The sequence below is a fragment of the Orussus abietinus genome, unplaced genomic scaffold, assembly GCF_000612105.2.
Source record: "Orussus abietinus isolate OABI.00-Male unplaced genomic scaffold, Oabi_2.0 scaffold6, whole genome shotgun sequence".
Classification (NCBI taxonomy): domain Eukaryota; kingdom Metazoa; phylum Arthropoda; class Insecta; order Hymenoptera; family Orussidae; genus Orussus; species Orussus abietinus.
The window spans coordinates 2649375-2668111 of record NW_019396002.1 but is presented as its reverse complement, the minus strand read 5'-3'; the positions used below and the strand labels follow the sequence as shown (position 1 = coordinate 2668111).

At 44.7% G+C, this 18737-nt stretch overlaps 1 protein-coding gene across 2 annotated transcripts; it reads right to left on the bottom strand.

The window, feature by feature from the left end:
- Nucleotides 1–868: 868 nt before the first annotated feature.
- Nucleotides 869–18578, bottom strand: LOC105694287. Of its 2 annotated transcripts, none has more exons than XM_012414804.1 (7): nt 17267–18578; nt 7575–7799; nt 6924–7495; nt 3389–3569; nt 3114–3248; nt 2148–2890; nt 869–1532 (listed from the first exon to the last, which is right to left on the bottom strand). In XM_012414804.1, the coding sequence occupies exons 1-7, from the start codon at nt 17307–17309 to the stop codon at nt 1188–1190; spliced, it is 2244 nt and encodes a 747-aa protein (XP_012270227.1). In that variant the 5' UTR covers nt 17310–18578; the 3' UTR covers nt 869–1187. The 2 variants fall into 2 exon arrangements, with proteins under 2 accessions (XP_012270227.1, XP_012270229.1); XM_012414806.2 differs by having other exon boundaries at nt 1397–1532; nt 2115–2890.
- Nucleotides 18579–18737: the final 159 nt, after the last annotated feature.

The window sequence follows — 18737 nt, the reverse complement described above, 5'->3', positions numbered from 1 at the left end:
CCGCGATTTAAAATGATCTACAGGATTCTCAGCGTAACTGGAGATGGCGCTGCAGGATGTCAGTTAGGGATCAGGAAACTCTATTAGCACATACAAATAAGTACCAAAGAATTATTAAATATTATTAACTACCGCGCTTGGGAATCTGGATAAATGTGCAATACGCCCGGACTGCGCATCCTTGGATCGTAGGTCGTCGTTTTGCTAGCTTTTGGATTTGCTCGCAGAGTGATTTTTTTTTAATCTGAAAAATCAGGAGATTGCCAACGTTCGAGACGTAGGGCGCTCTGCCCGAAGAGACTGCAAGAGTCAAAGAGGCTATATGCCGAAACGGCCCTTTAAGAAGAGGTTAACTACGATGGCCTTCCGTTCTTTCGAATGGACAGCCATCCAATTTTTTTTGCCACGTTGTCCCTCCTATTTTTTTTTATGTCATTTTGTCAAGATTGACAGGGAAGAGAGGGCGAAAAGTCATTTTGATTATGTCTCGTCGAGTTTGCATTTAAATGGATTTTTTCCTACTTAGTGATATGAAAAATACCAGTTCAGTCAATTTAAGGAGCTCGATTTACCATTAATATTCTTCACTTTTAGTAACTCATTCGCTGTCTAATCTCAGACTTCCTGGATTTGTTTAATGTTCTGTTTTGCCTGCTCCTTTTCGGATTTAGGTGGACCACTTAACAGGATTAATGTTTTTTTTTTTCATATCGTCACGGGTAGTTCCACTTATAAAATGTGACGCTGCATCCGGAATTATTAATTTTGAATATTATTAAATTGATTCCTATTTTTTTACGGGTAGTTGCGATCATCTTGTCAGACTCGATGTTTAATATTCCACGGGAGAAACAAAGGGTTCGTTGAAAATATCTTTGTATTCAATGATAACAGATAAAATTACACGTGATACAAACGTGTTATTATTATTGTTTTGCCGACAGACGGTTGGAGCCGCGGCTACTCCAGTAAATCTCGAACTCCCGTTTAAATACTAAATTACACAAATATACAAGATATATACAAGTAGTTTCAATAAGACACCTTTCAACGGGATTAATAAGTCTAGCGATGCTAACTTCGAAGTTAGGCCGACCGCCGGTACAGATATTCTTTAAAATCTACCTTATATACATTTAACCGAATCTTGGACGTGGCAGTAAGTCGCGAAACTAAATCCGACGTTTTCAGATGAACTCAGTGACGAATATCTTTTTGAAGTCGGGAACGGAGCCGCCGATGTCGTGCTTGCAGATTTCCCCGTTGTCCATGTAGCTGACGAGCGAGTTCTTCAAGGTTGTCCGAAGGCTTTCGATGGACAAGTTGGGCGCCTTGTGGTTTGGATAGATCTTGTCTAGGTCGTTCATCGAGAATCCAGGGGAGATCTTCCTCTTTAGGTGGTAGGATTGTATCGTGGGCTTCGTGTCGATCTTCGTCTTCTCCAGGCCGAAGGAGGTGCCGTTCTCGATTATTCTGGGAGTGAAGCTTCTCATGTTGACCTCGGTGCTCCTCCTCGAGGGCAAGAGCTCCACCTGAGGGAAAAATCATTAAATCGTGATGAACCTGACCGAATTAATGCAGACTAACTTGGTTAACATGGTTTCGGTGCATAGAGGCATTGATGCATCTAGCATGGTGCAAAGGAAACAAAGTACGCTCTCGGAGGTCTTATTTTTTATTCGTTTTCCGCCTTTCTGAAGCCGCCATTCTACGATATGGTAGCGGGTTGTATGTAACTATTACTACTTATCACTTTAATCATGACGAATTAATTTTGATTTCGAAATTTAAAAATGCCCGGATATTCGGTAAAATTAAGTTAAAACTGAAATGGAAAGGCGAAAAATGTTACTACTTATACACTTCTTTTACCTCTTTTAAATTTACCTTGTATTTGACGTTATATTTTCATTGGTTGGTAAGCAAATATGGTTATATTTTAGAGGTACTATGATTGGTCCACCAAAAGGAATGTACGCAAAAAATCATTGCTACAGCGGTTGAACTTTTAAAAATTGTATCGATTCAATTATAACAATTTTCCGCGGATCGTCCCCTTTGCATCATGTCTGCTAGGATCGTTTAGAAAGCTGCGTCTACTGTTTAGTTCCTACAGGGGATCTCCGAAATGCGTGTCAGGGGAGGACCTTGGTCTCCTTTCGCTGATAGTACTCGAAGTCGTCGTTGGCCACGGTGGTGACGGAGCAGCAGCTCATGGCCCTGCTCCTGCAGGAGCTCATGGTGTCGTTGAAGTCCCCGTTCTCCAGGTCGCAGCTCTCGTCGTCGGAGCTGACGTACCCGACTTCCTGGTCCCTCGGCCCCTGGTTCTCCTCAGAGCATGAGTGCCTCTTCGAGAACTCCTTTCTGATGTCGTAGGTCCTCGAATTGAGCCCGGCCCTCTGGAACCTCGCGTAGTCGAAGCTCTGGTTCCTCCTGACGGGGTTTCGCGATCGCTGACCCTGACATAGGCTATCGCGTATCAGCTGATCGCCAATTTTGGCCTCCAGCCCGATCAGCTGTTCCAGGTCTGGTAAAGCACCTCTGGATTGCCTTCTGCAGGGCTCCTCTCGGATCTCGTCCAGGCTCCTGGTGAACTTCCTCTCTTTCCTTGGGGCCTCCTCCAGCTGGACCAGGTTCTCCATATTCTGCCCGAAGACGTCGGTGCTCCCGATTTTTCTGCGCGTCCCGAAATCGACGTTCTCGACCATCAGGACCCGGGACGACTGCTTGCTCGCCTTTGAAGTGCTGCTTCTGCTGTCTTGTCGAGGCTCGAAGGTAGAGCTTGCGAAGGACGTCAGTTCTGCAGGAAGTGAGGCGTACGTTGGCTCCTCGTTCATGGACTGCGCCCTAGGGTAGTGCTGGATCCCCATCGTAATTCCTCCAGTTCTTCCTGAAAAAGGAAGATCTCGGTTAACTTGTTCTGACAGTGCTCTGACTTTCGGCCTACAATTTGGTACTGTTTCTGTAATTGCAGGTGAAGTTGCTTTCTCTTGTTGAAGATATGTTTCTTCCAAGTCGTAAGTCTGTCCGAATGGATTTCGAGATATTCGACTTCATCTTGCAAGTTCTTTTTGGATATTCTTTTCTTCTGGAAATGCGCTGTTGGAGCTTACCTCGATTTTGTTGGTTGTGTAACCTTCCGTATAAGCTCCCATTGGTTAGGGGAAACTTCAGTCCATGGTTTAGATTCAACTGAAGCTTGTATTCGGTATCCTGTTCGAAGTGCCTGAATTTCCCGTCTATTCCTCCTGAAAACGAGGCATGAACTATTAAACAGCCTAGATTTGTGAAGGGATTAGGAAGAGAAGAAAATATGTTTTCCGATTTTCTTGTCGAGGTAAAACCTTTCGGCAAGAAAAAGTGACGAACTTAAAGAGCAAGAACGTACCATGGGACATTTTTCTGGCATGGTCCTGTTTCGTGTAGACCTTGGCAACGTATCGGCAGAACATCTTGTCAAAAACGGCCAGAAAAACGGGCAGCAGCGTGTCCTTCAACAATGGAAGCCACGTGGCTAGGTTCTGGGGGGTGCAGAATTTTTGCAGGAGATTCGGCCTGATGGACACGATCTGAAAATGATGTGTTACCGTTAAAACATATTAGACACGTGTAGATTATCTGAAAACATTCGGTAGACCTTTCTGGCCACTCTAAGCGGTCCGGATAACACCACGCGATCGGGGCTGCTAATTGACGCCCAATTACCATAAGTTCTCGGCTATCGGGATCTCGGGGGAAATGTTAGAAAAAGTCACGCTAATGATCCGGTCCGCTCGGCAAAACCTTCTTACGTGTTCCTATCGGGCTCGGCAACTTTCGATTTTACAGGCGGCTCTCGCATCGCCACGGTGAAAACCATCGCGTCGCGCTTTCAAAAAGGCACGCACACTTTGTGCACACTTTATCCGTACATACGCGTACACAGGCCTCGCGTTTGCATTAATTTCGCGTGTGCGCCGCTCGTTTCCCTCGCCATGTGAAAGATGCGCGCCTCTGTAGGCGTCAATTAAAAAAATAGAAGCGGCTCGCAATTATCGAAGCGCGCGGGGTCGCCATTTTCCGTCGACGCGACGCGCGGGGGCCGCCATCTTGGATTCCGTTCTTCTCGATAATTTTCCTAAGTATTACGGTAAAGATTTCCACAAAATTTCCCTCCCCAAGGAAAATTAATCCTTTCTTTCTTATCCGGCCAGGATTTGCTGAAGAACTTATTAGGTAATTCGAAAAATTCAATCCTTATATAGCAGCAATCAGAGTCACGTAAATTTAAGAAAATTCCTCACTTTTTTTTTGCTTCACTTTTTGAGTTGGTCGAAAGATCATTTCTGTATCTGTGGCAATGAGGAAATTATATTTCTATTTCCCTCACTCTTGAAATCGCGATCTTTACTGTATATAAGCTCTGTAGCGTCTCGTTGAAATTCAAGGCGTTTCTCAAATCACTCGACGCTATGAGTTTCTTGATATGGGTAAATTTTTTAGTGTCATCCCGAGCAGAGGATTAGTCAGCAATCAGTAATGTGCAAGTCAGTTAGTAATGTTAGTAAATCAGTAAACAGGCGACGATGGTTGCCAGAAAACGACAGATCTTTTGAAATGACCTAATCAATTTATTCCCGCGCTATGTAACACGGTTCGATGACTTACGCATTTCTATGATTACTAGTGTTTAATTTATGGGTACGATTTTACCGTTACTATTTTATCGGCGTTATCGCCTAGCAGAATATCGACTTTCACCGTTTTACGATTTCGAATCGTCCCCTCGACTCGTCCCGGGAATTTTAACGAGCGACGCCATAATTGTCAGCTGATCGGCCCGGTCTTTATACGTGCGGTCATGTGTGGTGTATTTAATATAGAGAATGCGCAATTGCGCATGCATCCGTGCCGCGGTGTGGCCGTAAAGGAGTCGAAACAATTTCACTACGACCCGATTTCCAGCGACGAATCTCAATGAGACCGCCGGAAGGAAATCGAGGTTTCCCCCGAGAGGTGCGACCTTCAAGCCTCCACGAAAGAGAGTCGAGGGAAGATGGAGGACACTTTTTTTTTCTTCTACCATAGAAATTTCACGTTCCGAACTCTCCCTGACCCTATATGCGAGTCTTCTATCCTGCCCCGGAAGTGGGGAGTAAAAAACAGGGGGCCTCCAATTATTTTCACCGCACTTCCGGATGTCACACCCGACACGACTTCCGGCGTGGGTTCACTCGCTCGAAGATCCTTATTTATTCCACTGGCGAATAATCGCCCGTTCGTGATAAACGGATTCGATTTTCTTCCTTTTATCGAGAAAGAGTTGAGAAGGCTGTCGTAGATGTGTAGATTCTGTAAATCCAAGCTATTCCTTTGATATTCTTGAGAGAGTGAGAGAGCAATGAAAAGGGAAGAGAGCAAACAACGGAATTATGTTTTTCCTGGCTCTCTTTGTTTTTTTTTTCACGGTAGATAATATATGAGCTTATAGAAATGGAGAGGACATTGCTATAGTATATGTATGGTTCAAGTGTCCAAAGGATATTGGACAGAAGGATCTTCCGTTTCTTAACGTTCCGAAAGCTACATTTTCACATGCTCCACTGTTGTGTCGCTGCAAGCATCAAAATGCAAATTTTTCTGGAAATTTCCGAGTAACCGTTTCAACAAGCTGAATCGGTTTCTTGAATTTGCAGCAAAAACGAGTAGCAAGAACGTAGACTGCAAGCAACTTGCTAGAATCTTGAAGATGTATACATCATGCTTGTTTGAAACTGCTGTACAATTTTTTTTGCCAAATTTCAATATGCGAACGAATAAATAAACGTACTCTATAGCTTTTATGTATCGTTTCTGCCGTGCACATAATTTTTGTCGGCAAAGTTAAGCGACAGAGAATACCTTTCTAGTCTGACCTCTTCAGGATAATCCCCTTTTTATATGATCTCTTACATTTACATTGTACCGCGCAATTTTCTTATGTAAAGAGAGAGAGAGAGAGAGAAAGGGCCAGAATTTTCTTCTCTTCTCCATTTCTTCTTCTATGGTGTTAGAGTAAAGATATCCTAAGTCGATGATCGTATTACAGAGATTTTGGCTGGGCGCGATTGACGATCAGACGTTGAAAAAGTTTCTGCTAGCGGGCGATTGGTCGATCGCGGGAAGGTACTGGATTTTTTGGGTCTTTTTCCAACCGCAGTGGCGGAGAAAACCGCGCGGAAAATGCCGCAAAGGAACGCCGCTTCGAGGAAGGGCGTCGACTACGCGCGATAAATCGGCCGGCCTGCCGGCCATTACGGCGTTACGCTCGGCCTGGTGCATGTAATTTTGCGCATTACGAAATATCTGTGGGGCCGCGCCGCCCCTCGAGAAAAAAAGCTGGAGAAAAGCCCGCGAAATAGACGCCGGCTGTAGTAATGACTCCCTGTTACGCCGAGGCCGAAAAAGTGGAGCATTCACGGGCCCTACGAGGCCCTCTGGTCGAAGGAGTCGATGCCGTGGCCTTTTACTTTCCAAGGCTTTTAGATCCGATAATTTCCTCCTCACGTGCCGACAACGAAGAAAATTTCGGAGTCTCGTTCAATGGCCGAACAATTTTCGGTTGGAAGTCTATTTGATGAGTTCTTCCCCTTGGAGCCGTGAGATGGTCCCATGCTTCACGGCGAATCAAGATGGCGGCGGAAGAAGCGATTCCTGAACCAGACACTGTTTCGGATAATAAATGAAAATGTCTACTAACCGGAAGATCGTTGAAAATGCCCATGAACTAGAACTATATCGCTTTGGGCAATAATTGAACGTGTTCACGAACCAGAATATCGATTTGGAGGATAATAAAAAATATGTTCGCGAACCTGAAAATCGCCGTGGACCGTATTTAAAAATGTCAACGAATTATTAGATCTCTTTGGAAGATGAATTAAAAATTTGTAGATGAGTCTTACCAAGATAGGCACGTGGTCGAAGACGTAGCAGACGAAGAGGATGCTGAGGACGGTGGAGTAGCTGTTGGTCTCGTCGACCTGGACGGTTCTCTTCCTGAGGCAAGCTCTGCTGTTGGTGGAGCTGCTGGTGCAAGACCCGCTGGAAGGATCCCAGTTTTGAGGATGGCAATCGAAGGCACCCGAAGAGTTCTTCGAGCTGGTCTCGGACAGGTCTGAGACGGACTTTAGGAGTTCCCCTCTGGTCCTATGACAAGGATGTCTGAAGACGGCAGCGATCAGGCTCACGAGGGACGTCAGGACCAGCAAGGTCCTCAAGGAGTTGACGAAAATCCCGTATCGGCTGGATATCTCCTGGGGCAGGAAGACGCAGACCTCGGGCTCGAAATTCAGGACCCCGGTGATTCCAATGCACGCACTGACCACGCTCAGGCTGACCAGGTGGTATTTCAGGTGGTTCTTCGTTAAGCTCAGTTCCTCCCAGTTGACGGCGGCGAAAATGGCGATGGAGGTCAGGGTCAGCTCCTGCAGGATGCTCGACGAGTTCAGCATCCACACCAGGGTCGAGCAGAGCTCTGGGGAAGAGAAGGGGTTCGTGGATTTAGTTTGGGAAAATCATTTTTGGAAGACGAAGGGTGGAGGAAGATGGCGCACCTCCGAAGTGGTTAGCGGGCCTGATAAGCGTGAGGATAGCGTACAGCAGGAGTCCCAGTTGATTGGCCAGACTTTCCGCTAGAACCGCCACCGCCAGGATGTCTATCCTTCGCTTCGAGGACGACGGCTGATTCTGGTAGATCAGCAGCGACCAGGACAGCAACAAGATACAGATCGGCGAGCCGACGCAGGTGGCCAGCCACTCGCCCACCTCGCTCCGCATCTCTGCTGACATGTCAAAAGCCTCAGTCAAGGTGCACGGGAAGATTAAGTCGCGTTTTCCCTGATTTACGAGACAATTTCAGAGCTGAAATCGCGTCGCTAGAGTGTCAATGCATATTTATGGTTGCTGGTTATGCTATAAGGCGCCTTGATCCTTGAGGGGCAACGAAAGCCGGGTGCTTTCCGGGGCACAACAATGCTTCTTTCTCCTAATTTTGACTCCCACGGTTGGCTTTTTTTTTTTATGAAATCCTCCCACGATTGCACCTCGTTTCCTTCGGTGCACTCGAGCATTCCGTAATTGGACTTTCGCGACATGCGAAATGATTTAATTATTCGGCATAGCTTTCACGCGAGGAGTTAGGACAGTCGTTTCGAAGTCTTCCCAGCCGGTATCTTCGTCGAGCATCGCCGGAAGTAGGAAACGAAGGATCCTTCGTTGTCACCCGTGCATGTGCACAGTGCGACCGATAATCGCTGGATTTCTATTCGTTACTTTATTCTCTGTGATGAACTGTGTCGAAAATCTGTTTTCCAGAATTTCGACAGATTGCCCAGTCTCGAGATATTCAGATGCGAAATGGACCAATCGCGCGAAGGGTCCGAGCGCTAGACACGCCCCTTTTCGGGAGCTGTCGCGTGATTGGTCGGTTACGTCGCCAAATATCTCGGGAAGCATCAGTCTCTCGGAATTGTGCGAAAGAGATTTTCTCTTCAGCTTTTTGCGAGGAAGTCGTTGGTGCATGAATATTGTCCGGTTTTCACTTTTTTTAAGAAGGATTTTTTTAGCTGCTGGGAAATGCGGGCAAGTGTATGCACGCGGAAAAGATCGAAGAGAGGACTTGACTGGAGCACCCATGAACTCTCCCCACCTGAGATCCGAGACCCGAGAGATTGTCCCTCCCTTCGGTCTCTTTCGCTCTCGTGGTCTGTCGGACCCCATCTCTCCCTCTCTTTCTCCCTGCACTCTTGCACTGCAACTTTCTATTCCGTGCGCGGAATCGCGGTCTAATTTATCGCCGGGCCCCGGCTTGAGCAGTCGAACTAAACTCGAGGAAATCTCGATAATGTCTTTCGCCTTTTGCGCCGGAATTATCGTTACAATTACGTAACCCAGGTTACATCTGTTGTCTACGCAATTACACAGGATGTGATTGCGCAACCGTTATTTATATCGCTCGCCTTGGGAATTTCTGCAACGCGCTAGATTTTCATAACGCCTTCGACCGGGGGATGACTTTACTCGGAAGCGCCCGCAATTTCTAATTAATTATATAACGCTCGCCTGCATCGATCGTAGAAAGAAATCGGTGCACCCAGTCATTTCCTGGATTTTTTTTCCTCTATACGCACTTGGCGCGAGACTCTGCCTCGCCTCTCGATTCCAATCGAGCGAGCCAGTATCGGGAATTAATTACCTAACTTCCGTTCTTCTTCCTCTATAATCGATATCGCTCGCCAGCTGTTTTTTGTTTGTTTACATGCACTTGGCGCGAGGTGCAGCAAAGCCTCTCGAGTCACGTGAATCGATAAACAGGTTATTATCTAATTTCCGCCCGCACTTGTCGCAAATCGCAGTCGGCTGTTTTATTATTCGCGTCCACTTAATAATAGATGCAGTTAATAAGAGGTAGCGGGTCTTTCTTATGTATATGCGCTTGATGTGAGACTCTACCGCGTCTATTCATCCCGACGAATGGATGAGCAAGCCGTTATTCATCTAATCCTTTGTTACATGCCAAGTGAGGGGACATCTTCGGCTGTGTGAACCTGGAATCCAGTTTGAGGAACAAGCAAAATTAACAGGCTTATTGGAATGTTTCTGTGACGTAGACGTTTGTGGCATTTCTTTTTTTTTTTACAAAAACCAGAGCTATTAAAAGAAAATAAACAAATTCCGAAAATTACCATTTTAATGTTTTCGAGGTTTTGGGAAGCTTTGAATTTTCCTAACATCAGAGAACCCATCAGAGTCGAAAAATCCAAATTTCCACGATTTCGGAATTTCTTTATCTTTTTGATCAGCTCTAGTTTTTGTAGAAAGAAAAAAAAATGCCACAAACAAAACTCATCATGACACAAACGTCTACATCACGGAAACATTCCAATAAACCATTTAATTTTGTTTGTGCGTCAAACTGAAGTCCAGGTTCACACAGCCGACATCTTCCTATGAAATTGGTTTAGCTCTCGTGAACTTGGCGCGGGATGCTACCTCGCCCGTCGAGCGGGTTACGAAATCGGCTCGAAGATTAACGGCGACTGGAATTAACCGGCGAAATTCGGCGGGCGGAAGCGAGGCGGAACCGGTGGAGTCCTCGAAAAATTCTCGAACGACGCGGCTGTCCTTTCTCCGCAGCGGATCGCGTCGTCCAATATGGCGGTTCTCAAGGCCCGTGGACGCGCGTCGTTATCCGCGAGGATATCTCCTTGGGATGACTTCAGGTTGAGTGCCCTGGCTGCTCTTTCGAGCACCTAATCGCACACTTTCTCGGCCGATCTCTGTCCGAGCGTTCCAGCCGCCTCCGTTTCGGATGTTTCTTTCGCCCATGGGAACCCCCGCGTTCGCTCGGCTGCAATGGGAAAGTCGCGGGAACTGGATTTCCGCGCGGGATTCTGGGACGATTGGGAAAATTGCGGGCAACGTTCCGCGCGGTATGTCTGCTCCTCGAGAATGGGATGCGGAAAGTGGGAAAAATCCATGCGTATAAAAAGAAAAGGATGGAGAATATTGCCTCGCGAGCCAAGCTCAAGGCGCATAAGGAAGGATCGAGTGGCGGCCATCTTGCGTTGCTAACGTTCTCGCGTCTTTTGACTGGGTATAAAAAGCAAGTTGAAACACATGGGAACTGTTGTTATTTTCAGTATTTAGGCCGGTAAAAATAATACACGACACGATTCACCATTTTTATACTTTTATACTCTTTGGCACGCACTTTAGTATATTTCGAAAGATTTCCTAAATGTAGTTTGGTTGTTGCTGTTCACAAGGGTACGAGATTGTGGATCTAATTTCTTTCATAGCGAGTTTTAGTCCCCGTGTCTAGGATCTGACTTTACGCTCCATTTCTGTATTTCTAGATCTATGGAAATATCGCATTTCAAAGAAGCTCTATAAAGGAAGAGAAACGCCAAGAAGAATGATCGTCGTGGCATCGCTACAAGAATGCAAGAGTCTGCGAAGACTGCATTTCTATGCGGAACTGCCGTAGGAGTTCAGGGACGCAGAACGCGAAATTGATACGGGGGTATTCGATTTCGGGAGAACGACGGGGATTAGAGAGGCGGATAACGGGGAGGGGCGCCGAGAGAATTCTTGCGTTCACGTTAGGGGAGACGCCGCCGCCATCTTGGATGCTCCTTTTCCGGGGAGGAGTTCCGCATTCTTCCGAGTTCTTTTACTCTTACAATGGATGATGCGCTCTTCTTTCCCTCTCGTAATATTCAACGTTTACCCCTTTTCTCCATGACTGCTCTGTAATGTTTAACGTTTCCCTCCTTTTTCCTGTTTTCTCTTTCGTGACTCGTCTGCAAGGGGGCAGCCATGTTTGAAGGGAATCAATTTCTACGGATCGGATCTTAGCTTCCCAAGGTTCTTAGGGAGTTCTTTTTTCCCCTTAACCGGCGGAAGGCGTTCTTCTTTTCATTTTTCCTCGACCTTGGATCACTCTGCACCTTCCAGCATTCCAAGTTAATCGGGCGACACGCCTGCTCGAGGCTCGACTACGTTCGTAGACAGCAAATGGAGAACATACATCGGTGCACTAAGGCGCATAAAAGTTTATGCACGTGAATATGCAAGCAAGCCGTTTTATGCCCTGTAACCGTAGGTCTACGTGTTCTACGCGTAAAAGTACGCTTAACCTTCTGGAGCAAGTTTTACGTCTCCTCGGACGTCGGGCGCCATCTTGGTATCCAACGACACCTCATAAGCGGACGGACATTTTTCCACCTTCGCTTTTACGTCTCTCTTTCGCGTACGGTTAAGGAAACATGAATGCAGATTTCTGTTTGCTTTGTTTCTAGACTCCCGAGAAAGAAAACGTTCTGTCAAAGAGACTCGAACACCATAACTTTCGAGTATCTATTTCTAGCTTGGAAGCGAGGGTTTTGGGGGACTTTCCGGGACTCGTTTTCGCGAGAGGCATTGTGCTCGTAAGGTTAACCTAAATTTGCACATTGTCTCGACGGACTTTCCCGCCACAGCCGGAATTCAAATGTCCCGTTGGCTTTCTAATAGCTCGATTTTCTCACTGGTTGTTTGGGCTTGAGAGAAAGGGATCGCAGAGGTTAAAATCGTAAAATCGAGTACAGGTGTTCGAAAAGGAAGGAGAGTGGCTGGTAACGGCCGAGTGGTTATTGACTTTTAATGATTCGATCGAATGGCATTAGGCGAGAATCGATGAAACTGTGACGAATTCGAGGAATCCGCCGTGAACCCCGAGAAAAGCGCACAGGTGCGATAACTCGCCTCTTATCTTGCTATCGACGAGCGGGAAAGGGAAGAGAAAAGAAACGTTTCTCCCGTGGGGAAGAAAAGTGGCACAAAGAAATCTTTATTTATTTATTTATTTTATTAACAATACATTGGCACTGCGGGTCGGTACAGTTTATTAACTCCAGGATTAATGCTAAGCGAGGGGGAGGGAGAAAAAAGATACCTTAATGAAGACAGGCGTGGGAAGAACAGGTTGCGACAGAGAGGAGATGAACTTCACAGATGAGGACCTTCGAGTAGTTGAACTGCAGGATTTAGATATTATCTGGAAGGTCTCGCGTGTAACTTTGCGTGGGTATGTTAATGGTACTCGTGCCGGGGGCATAACGACAACAATGTGCAGTTATACGCACGAGACAATTGACACTTAAGTGGCGTCGCGAATTCGGAGGTTATGTTCATTCCACGCGGCACGACGTTACGCGACATTCTCTTCAGAATTGCGGTAATCGTTTATAGGTTTTAATTAACATGAATTTGCGCTTTCCATTGGGAATAATTTCAGTTTTGTTTAAATTGTGTACTTTTAAAAAATTCACACTTAGCTGGCGTTGCAAATTTAGAGGTTACGTTTATTCCATGCGGCACGACGTTACGCGACATCCTCTTCGGAATTGTGGTAATCGTTTATAGGTTTTAATTAACATGAATTTGCGCTTTCCATTGGGAATAATTTCAGTTTTGTTTAAATTGTGTACTTTTAAAAAATTCACACTTAGCTGGCGTTGCAAATTTAAAGGTTATGTTCATTCCACGCGGTACGATGGTACGCATCATCCTCCGGAATTATCGTCATTTACAGGTTACACTAAAGTAAAACGTTCTTTAAAATGATCCGAATGGAGTCAATAAAAAAATTAGTTGGTTTTGCTTAATGAACTTTTCCTTCTGCGGGTACATTTATCATTTAATGTGATTAATTTCACCACTAGAGTCGTTAAAATTACGATATTTAACCTACATCGCTGCATTAATTGTAAAAATGATTTTTTTCTCGTTTATTATATTTTAGTCCAAGGTTTAGCTTCCGGCTTTGGAGTTGAAAGTTTAACTTCATTAGTGGCGGTTTTCATTATCCACGAATGATGGGCGAATCCCGGACCTTTACGGTGTATATAAGTGCGTGTAAGTGTGGGGAGATTACGCGGATAAATTTATCCGAGTGTATATCTGGCGCGAAACTCCACCGAGTTTCCTGATTTTTTATCTGCGTGAACATATCATTCAATGTGATCAATTTCTCTACTGGAATTGTTAAACTTACGATATTTAACCTACATCGCTACAATAATTGTAAAAATGATTTCTTCCCGTTTATTATATTTCAGTCGAAAGTTTAGCTTCCGGCTTTGGAGTTGAAGGTTTAACTTCGTTAGTGGCGGTGTTCATTATCCACGAATGATGGGCGAATCCTGCGCCTTTACGGTGTATATAAGTGCGTGTAAGTGTGGGGAGATTACGCGGATAGATTTATAATGGAGACGTATATGTGCTCGCGGTGCAGCGGTACATACACCTAGGCCGGTCGACATGGCGATTCGCACGAGGCCGCTGACAATGACGTCTCCGGGAGGATAGGTTATGATACCCCGGGCCGGGCCCGCATTTATGATTATGACCTCTGGGCCAATTAGCGTGCCCGCGACGCAGGGCTCCGCCAATCAGGCGCACCGGCCCACGTGCACATCGTCTCCCACGACGGCCGCCATTGTGACACGGCGCGCATAGAGCGGCGCATCCACAATGTAACCGGAGAACCTAACTCGGTCATGTGAAACTACGGGCCTCTCTCTCTTCCTCTCTTCATGTAAACCGTCCTCCTCCTCCTCGTCCCTCCGGGTGACTTTCGCGCCGATTTATGCCCCTCTCTCTCTATCTTTCTCCCGGCGCTCTTTTCCTCGCAAATGCCACCGCGCATGCCCTTGCGCAGCTTCACCTTATTACCCGCGCATTCCGCCGACGTAAATGGAGGAAAATACGTTAAAGCGTTGTTCATACGATTTGTATTACTTCACTTTATGAAATGTTTCCATTTGTCGTAATTAATTTCAAGGATCCGCGGGGATGCCGATATAGTTATCGACAGGTGTTGGGTTGTGTGGTTGTATGTGATCGTGTCTATGGATGGAATGTATCAATGCTTGAGTGCGAGGTCGAATTAGATCGTTCTTTTCACTAATGGGAAAGCTTGAGTAGCAATTTTTAGCGACAGGGTTTAGGCGAGTCGTTGTTTCGTTTTAGTTGGGCGTCTTGGGATTTCCTTTTTTAAGCCGAAGGCATTATCTTAGACACAAACCTCGATTTAGTGCCTGCGAATTAAATTAGCTAACATTCTATCAGAGCGGAACTTTGGATTGAAGGGAACGAGACCCAAGGTCAGAAGCGAAGTGACAAAATCTAGTAACGATTTTGTAACGTAGGTTAGGTTTCCCTCCTTGTTGCGGATTGGTTTACGGTGAAAAAGTTGCTAGGTAAGATCTCGTCCGAGAATTCCTGTAATTAGGGCAATTAGTGCTTACCGCAGTTGCAGGTGATGTTGGGGCGAGAATTAAGCAGAAGGAAGATGAGAAGCAGGTGGAAGGGAACAAGATTAACTTTTTAGGCGTTTAGGCGAGTCGAAAGTCGCGGGGTACGCGCTCTCCGAATTTCTATTTTGCGATCCCCTCCCCTACATTCTACACTTCACAATCTACATTCCACCAGGTTTCGAGGCCGGTTGAAACAGGTTCTTAAAACGGTTGTTGAAGAACGCCGAGGCGATTCGATGTGAACTCAGGCTGGATGATGCACGGTGGCTTTAACCGCTGCACGCGTGGGAATAAATTATGGGAAAAATATGTTCGGAATTTCTGACGCCTCTTAATCCGGCATATTAAGTTGCGTTTAGTTCTGCCGTGATGAGACGCGGTTTCCCGACGGATTTCTCTAAGAAGTTTCCAGCATAACGAAACCCTCGTTGTCCTTGTTAAATTTTAAGGAGGCGCTATTTTATCAGTGTAAAAAAGGGTTAACATTATTTTTGTCGTAAACGGGTACATCCTCTTTCAGTTGATGTCATTTGTTTGTCTACTTCTCTTAGGTGAGCAATGTGAGATGGCTAACGCTTATTCGTACCACCGCTTGTCCAGAGGTGGCACTGTACAGAACGAGACAAAGACGTAATTTTACATGAAAAAAAAAACAAAAAAAATACTGCGATATTTATCGGACTTTACGTGACTCTACTCCCTGTGTTGTTCTGCGATTGGACTTTATAAGGACGGATGTATAGTTTCGGCAAGTTAACACCGTTAGATGCCGACTCGGAGAATAAGTTGTTCCGGATTCCACAGAACGTTTCCCCGGTCTTTATGCATCGTTGAGTGAACAGTTTTTATTCGTTGTAACGGTTCGTATAGTAAATTATCCGTATAGAGGTGAAAATGACTAGTTGCGTTCATTGAAAGATCCTCCTCGGGACGTCGAGGAATCACGAGACGTTTCTCAACTCTCGATTTGAAATTCAAATCGAACTCTTGATAGTCGCCGGATAGTGTGTCAATGTCCTCAGTGGATGCCAAGAATGTTTCATTTGTCCGCATTTCTGCGCGTACATTACTCGAGTCGTTCTATGCAGAATTTCTGCACCCATTGAAGCGCGGCAGAGCCTGGTTTATGCTTCTCTACCTTATAGTTTCCTTTATTCTAATTTTCTTAAGACCATTTACGCTCGAGTCCTACACTGTTAAAAAAATTCATGAAATTTATACACTTTTAGTACATAAGGTCGGAGTAAAATTATAAATTTGATGTCTTAATAGTGAGTTAGTATACATTTATTATGAAATTCTAAGTAAATCTGCAATTTTATAACACCTCGTTGTAATTTTGTGAAATTGCGGAGAGAAATTATAAATTTGATATTCGAAAGTCATTTGGTACGTATTGTTTGCAAAGTCTTTTAGATGAATTTTTAATTTTACGATTGCTTACGTAAGATTATTTCTAAAGAATTATAAATTTATTACGTATATGTACTAAATTTATAGTATATGTTGTACATATTATTTGAAAATACGTTTTAAAATTAGTATACCATGTCTGAATAAAACTTCCAATAAATATGTTATAAAATTATAATAATTTTGTTAACAGTGTAATTCGTAATCGATCTTAATCCATATCAATTGGATTGCGCTCTACATTGCTCTGCAACTTATGCGTAGTAAGCACATTTCGACATTCTCGTAGCATAATCTTTAAACTGCTTCTAATTAAAACAGTTAAGCTAATAGATGGCTTCGCTTCGCTGATATCCAAATTACTGCTACCACAAATAACGAAAACGGACTAAATTATGGATGGTTATATGCAATTCAAACTACGCGCACCTTTTTCGATACGCATGCGCTTTTCGGTAACATTTCGAAATAAGTTCAAAGTTCGGATTAAAACAGAGGTTAGGGTTAAGTTAAGGTAAGTATAAATCTCCTTAAAAACATCTAAGGTGTAAAAAAACGTCGTCAAATACATTCTTGTTTCCCTCTTCAATTACAAAACTGGTTCAAATCGGTTTTCTTGATAAAAAATGTAAATCAACTGTTTTTGCCAAATACGATGGATTCATCCTTTTAAAAACCTAACAACAAGTGAGATACGTTGCCGATATTTCTCCTTGCGTCGTGCATGTACATCTATTCCAAAACTTGGGTTTCCCCTTAAAATCGTATGTATGTAAAAATCTACACAATTTTCCACTTCGTGTAATCAAATAATAATAATGAAAAACAAATGTAACGAAATAAGGAAGATATTAAGTTAGGGTTAAGGTGAGGATAAATGCTCTCTTTGAATTTTCCACTGTGAATAATTAAGTCAGGGTTAAGAGAAACGCATAAAGAAGGTTTAAACGGGTGTTACGATCTCCCCAGTTTGGGCGCCTTATACATAACTTCTGATGATTATTTGACAAGACTTTATATGACATACTCACTGTATAATATCTCAATATCCGCTGCGACTGCAAGGTATCCCATCTATCCACATTTCCACATGCACTTTCGGTCAGCACTACCTCTTCCTCGCGCGTGCCTCTTCAACACCTAAAAGGGTGCCCTCGGAAGTGGCTCGTGAAAATTATTTCTGGATCATTTCTGAGGGCATTCTGCATTTGACACTTCCTCCAGATGCTCTGGAGATCCTGGGCCGAAAAAGCAGCCGTAAAACCGCCTCTCGTTTAACGGAGTATTTTAAGATCTCGCCCGACGAGGTCCCCGTCTCAACATCCACGGGTTGACCGGCTGCATCCGCGATAACGGCTGCTTCTTCTCATCCACATCAGCCGACTAATTCCCTTTTCACATCTTTTTGGGATGCTGGCATTTTAGTTTGCGTTTACGCATCGGATTTCAACAGCTGGTGGATAATCAATTATCGTAGGGTATCAACTTCGGCCCAGTTGAGATGACTTCAACGTCGGCAGATGAACTCTTCGGTACCAACAACCAGAATATCTCGTTGAAGATGACAAGTGATAGAATGTCTGGCAGAATGTGAATATGTGGCTTTTAGTAGCAATAGGTGGACGAGGTTGTTCATCAACACTGGTTAAGAATCAGTATTGTTGATAATACCTAAGCTATTTGGAAAATCGGATGATCCTGACCGAATCTCTCTCGCTGTCGGCGGATGTTTTAGAGAGTTGACGACAGTTTCTCCTATTCGTCAACATCAACGAGCACACTTCCTCAATTAGTCGACAAACTGCAACGTCCTCTTCGACACACGGACACTTGCTTCGGCGATCACAGGTGGAATTTTTCATTGGCCTTCGCGTGGAAGTAATCCTCGAAACTCACCCAGTTTCTCCAACTTCCGGTTTAATAGCCGAGAAAAGTGTTGAAAACACTCCGGACAAGGTGCGAGGAAAGTGGGCATTAACTATCACAGTTTAGGGAATTGGACAGGGATACGTTTGTCAAGGAACTCGAGATTTTAGGAAGAAATTCGACATTCTAACACGGGGATTCCAGGAAGGTATTTTATCACGGGGCTAAATTTCTTATCAAATTTCCGACGATGTTATGTTAAACTTTGGTGAGATTAAGATTTAAGGACTTTTCAAAGCGTTTGGTGTGTTCGTTTTAACGGGAGATTTAAAACGGAGATTAACTCGGAATCGGGAGCTTGATCGACGGGGAGTTGTCAAGAGTTCCGCGGGAACGGAGGCACATTTTAGAAATCGATTTCGAAGCCTATTTTTGAGCTCTAATGCCGCGATGGCCGAGTAACATTACCGCGAGGAAGCCCAGACGGGGACTGACTGGTTGTGGGATTCATTTGGGTCAGCAGCACAGCATAGTATAGCATAGTATACTGCTATGTGCTGTCTATACTATGGTGCACCTCGGAGATATGCTCGGGTTTATGCTACGGTTTTGCCGTACACATTCCCTCGTCGTTGT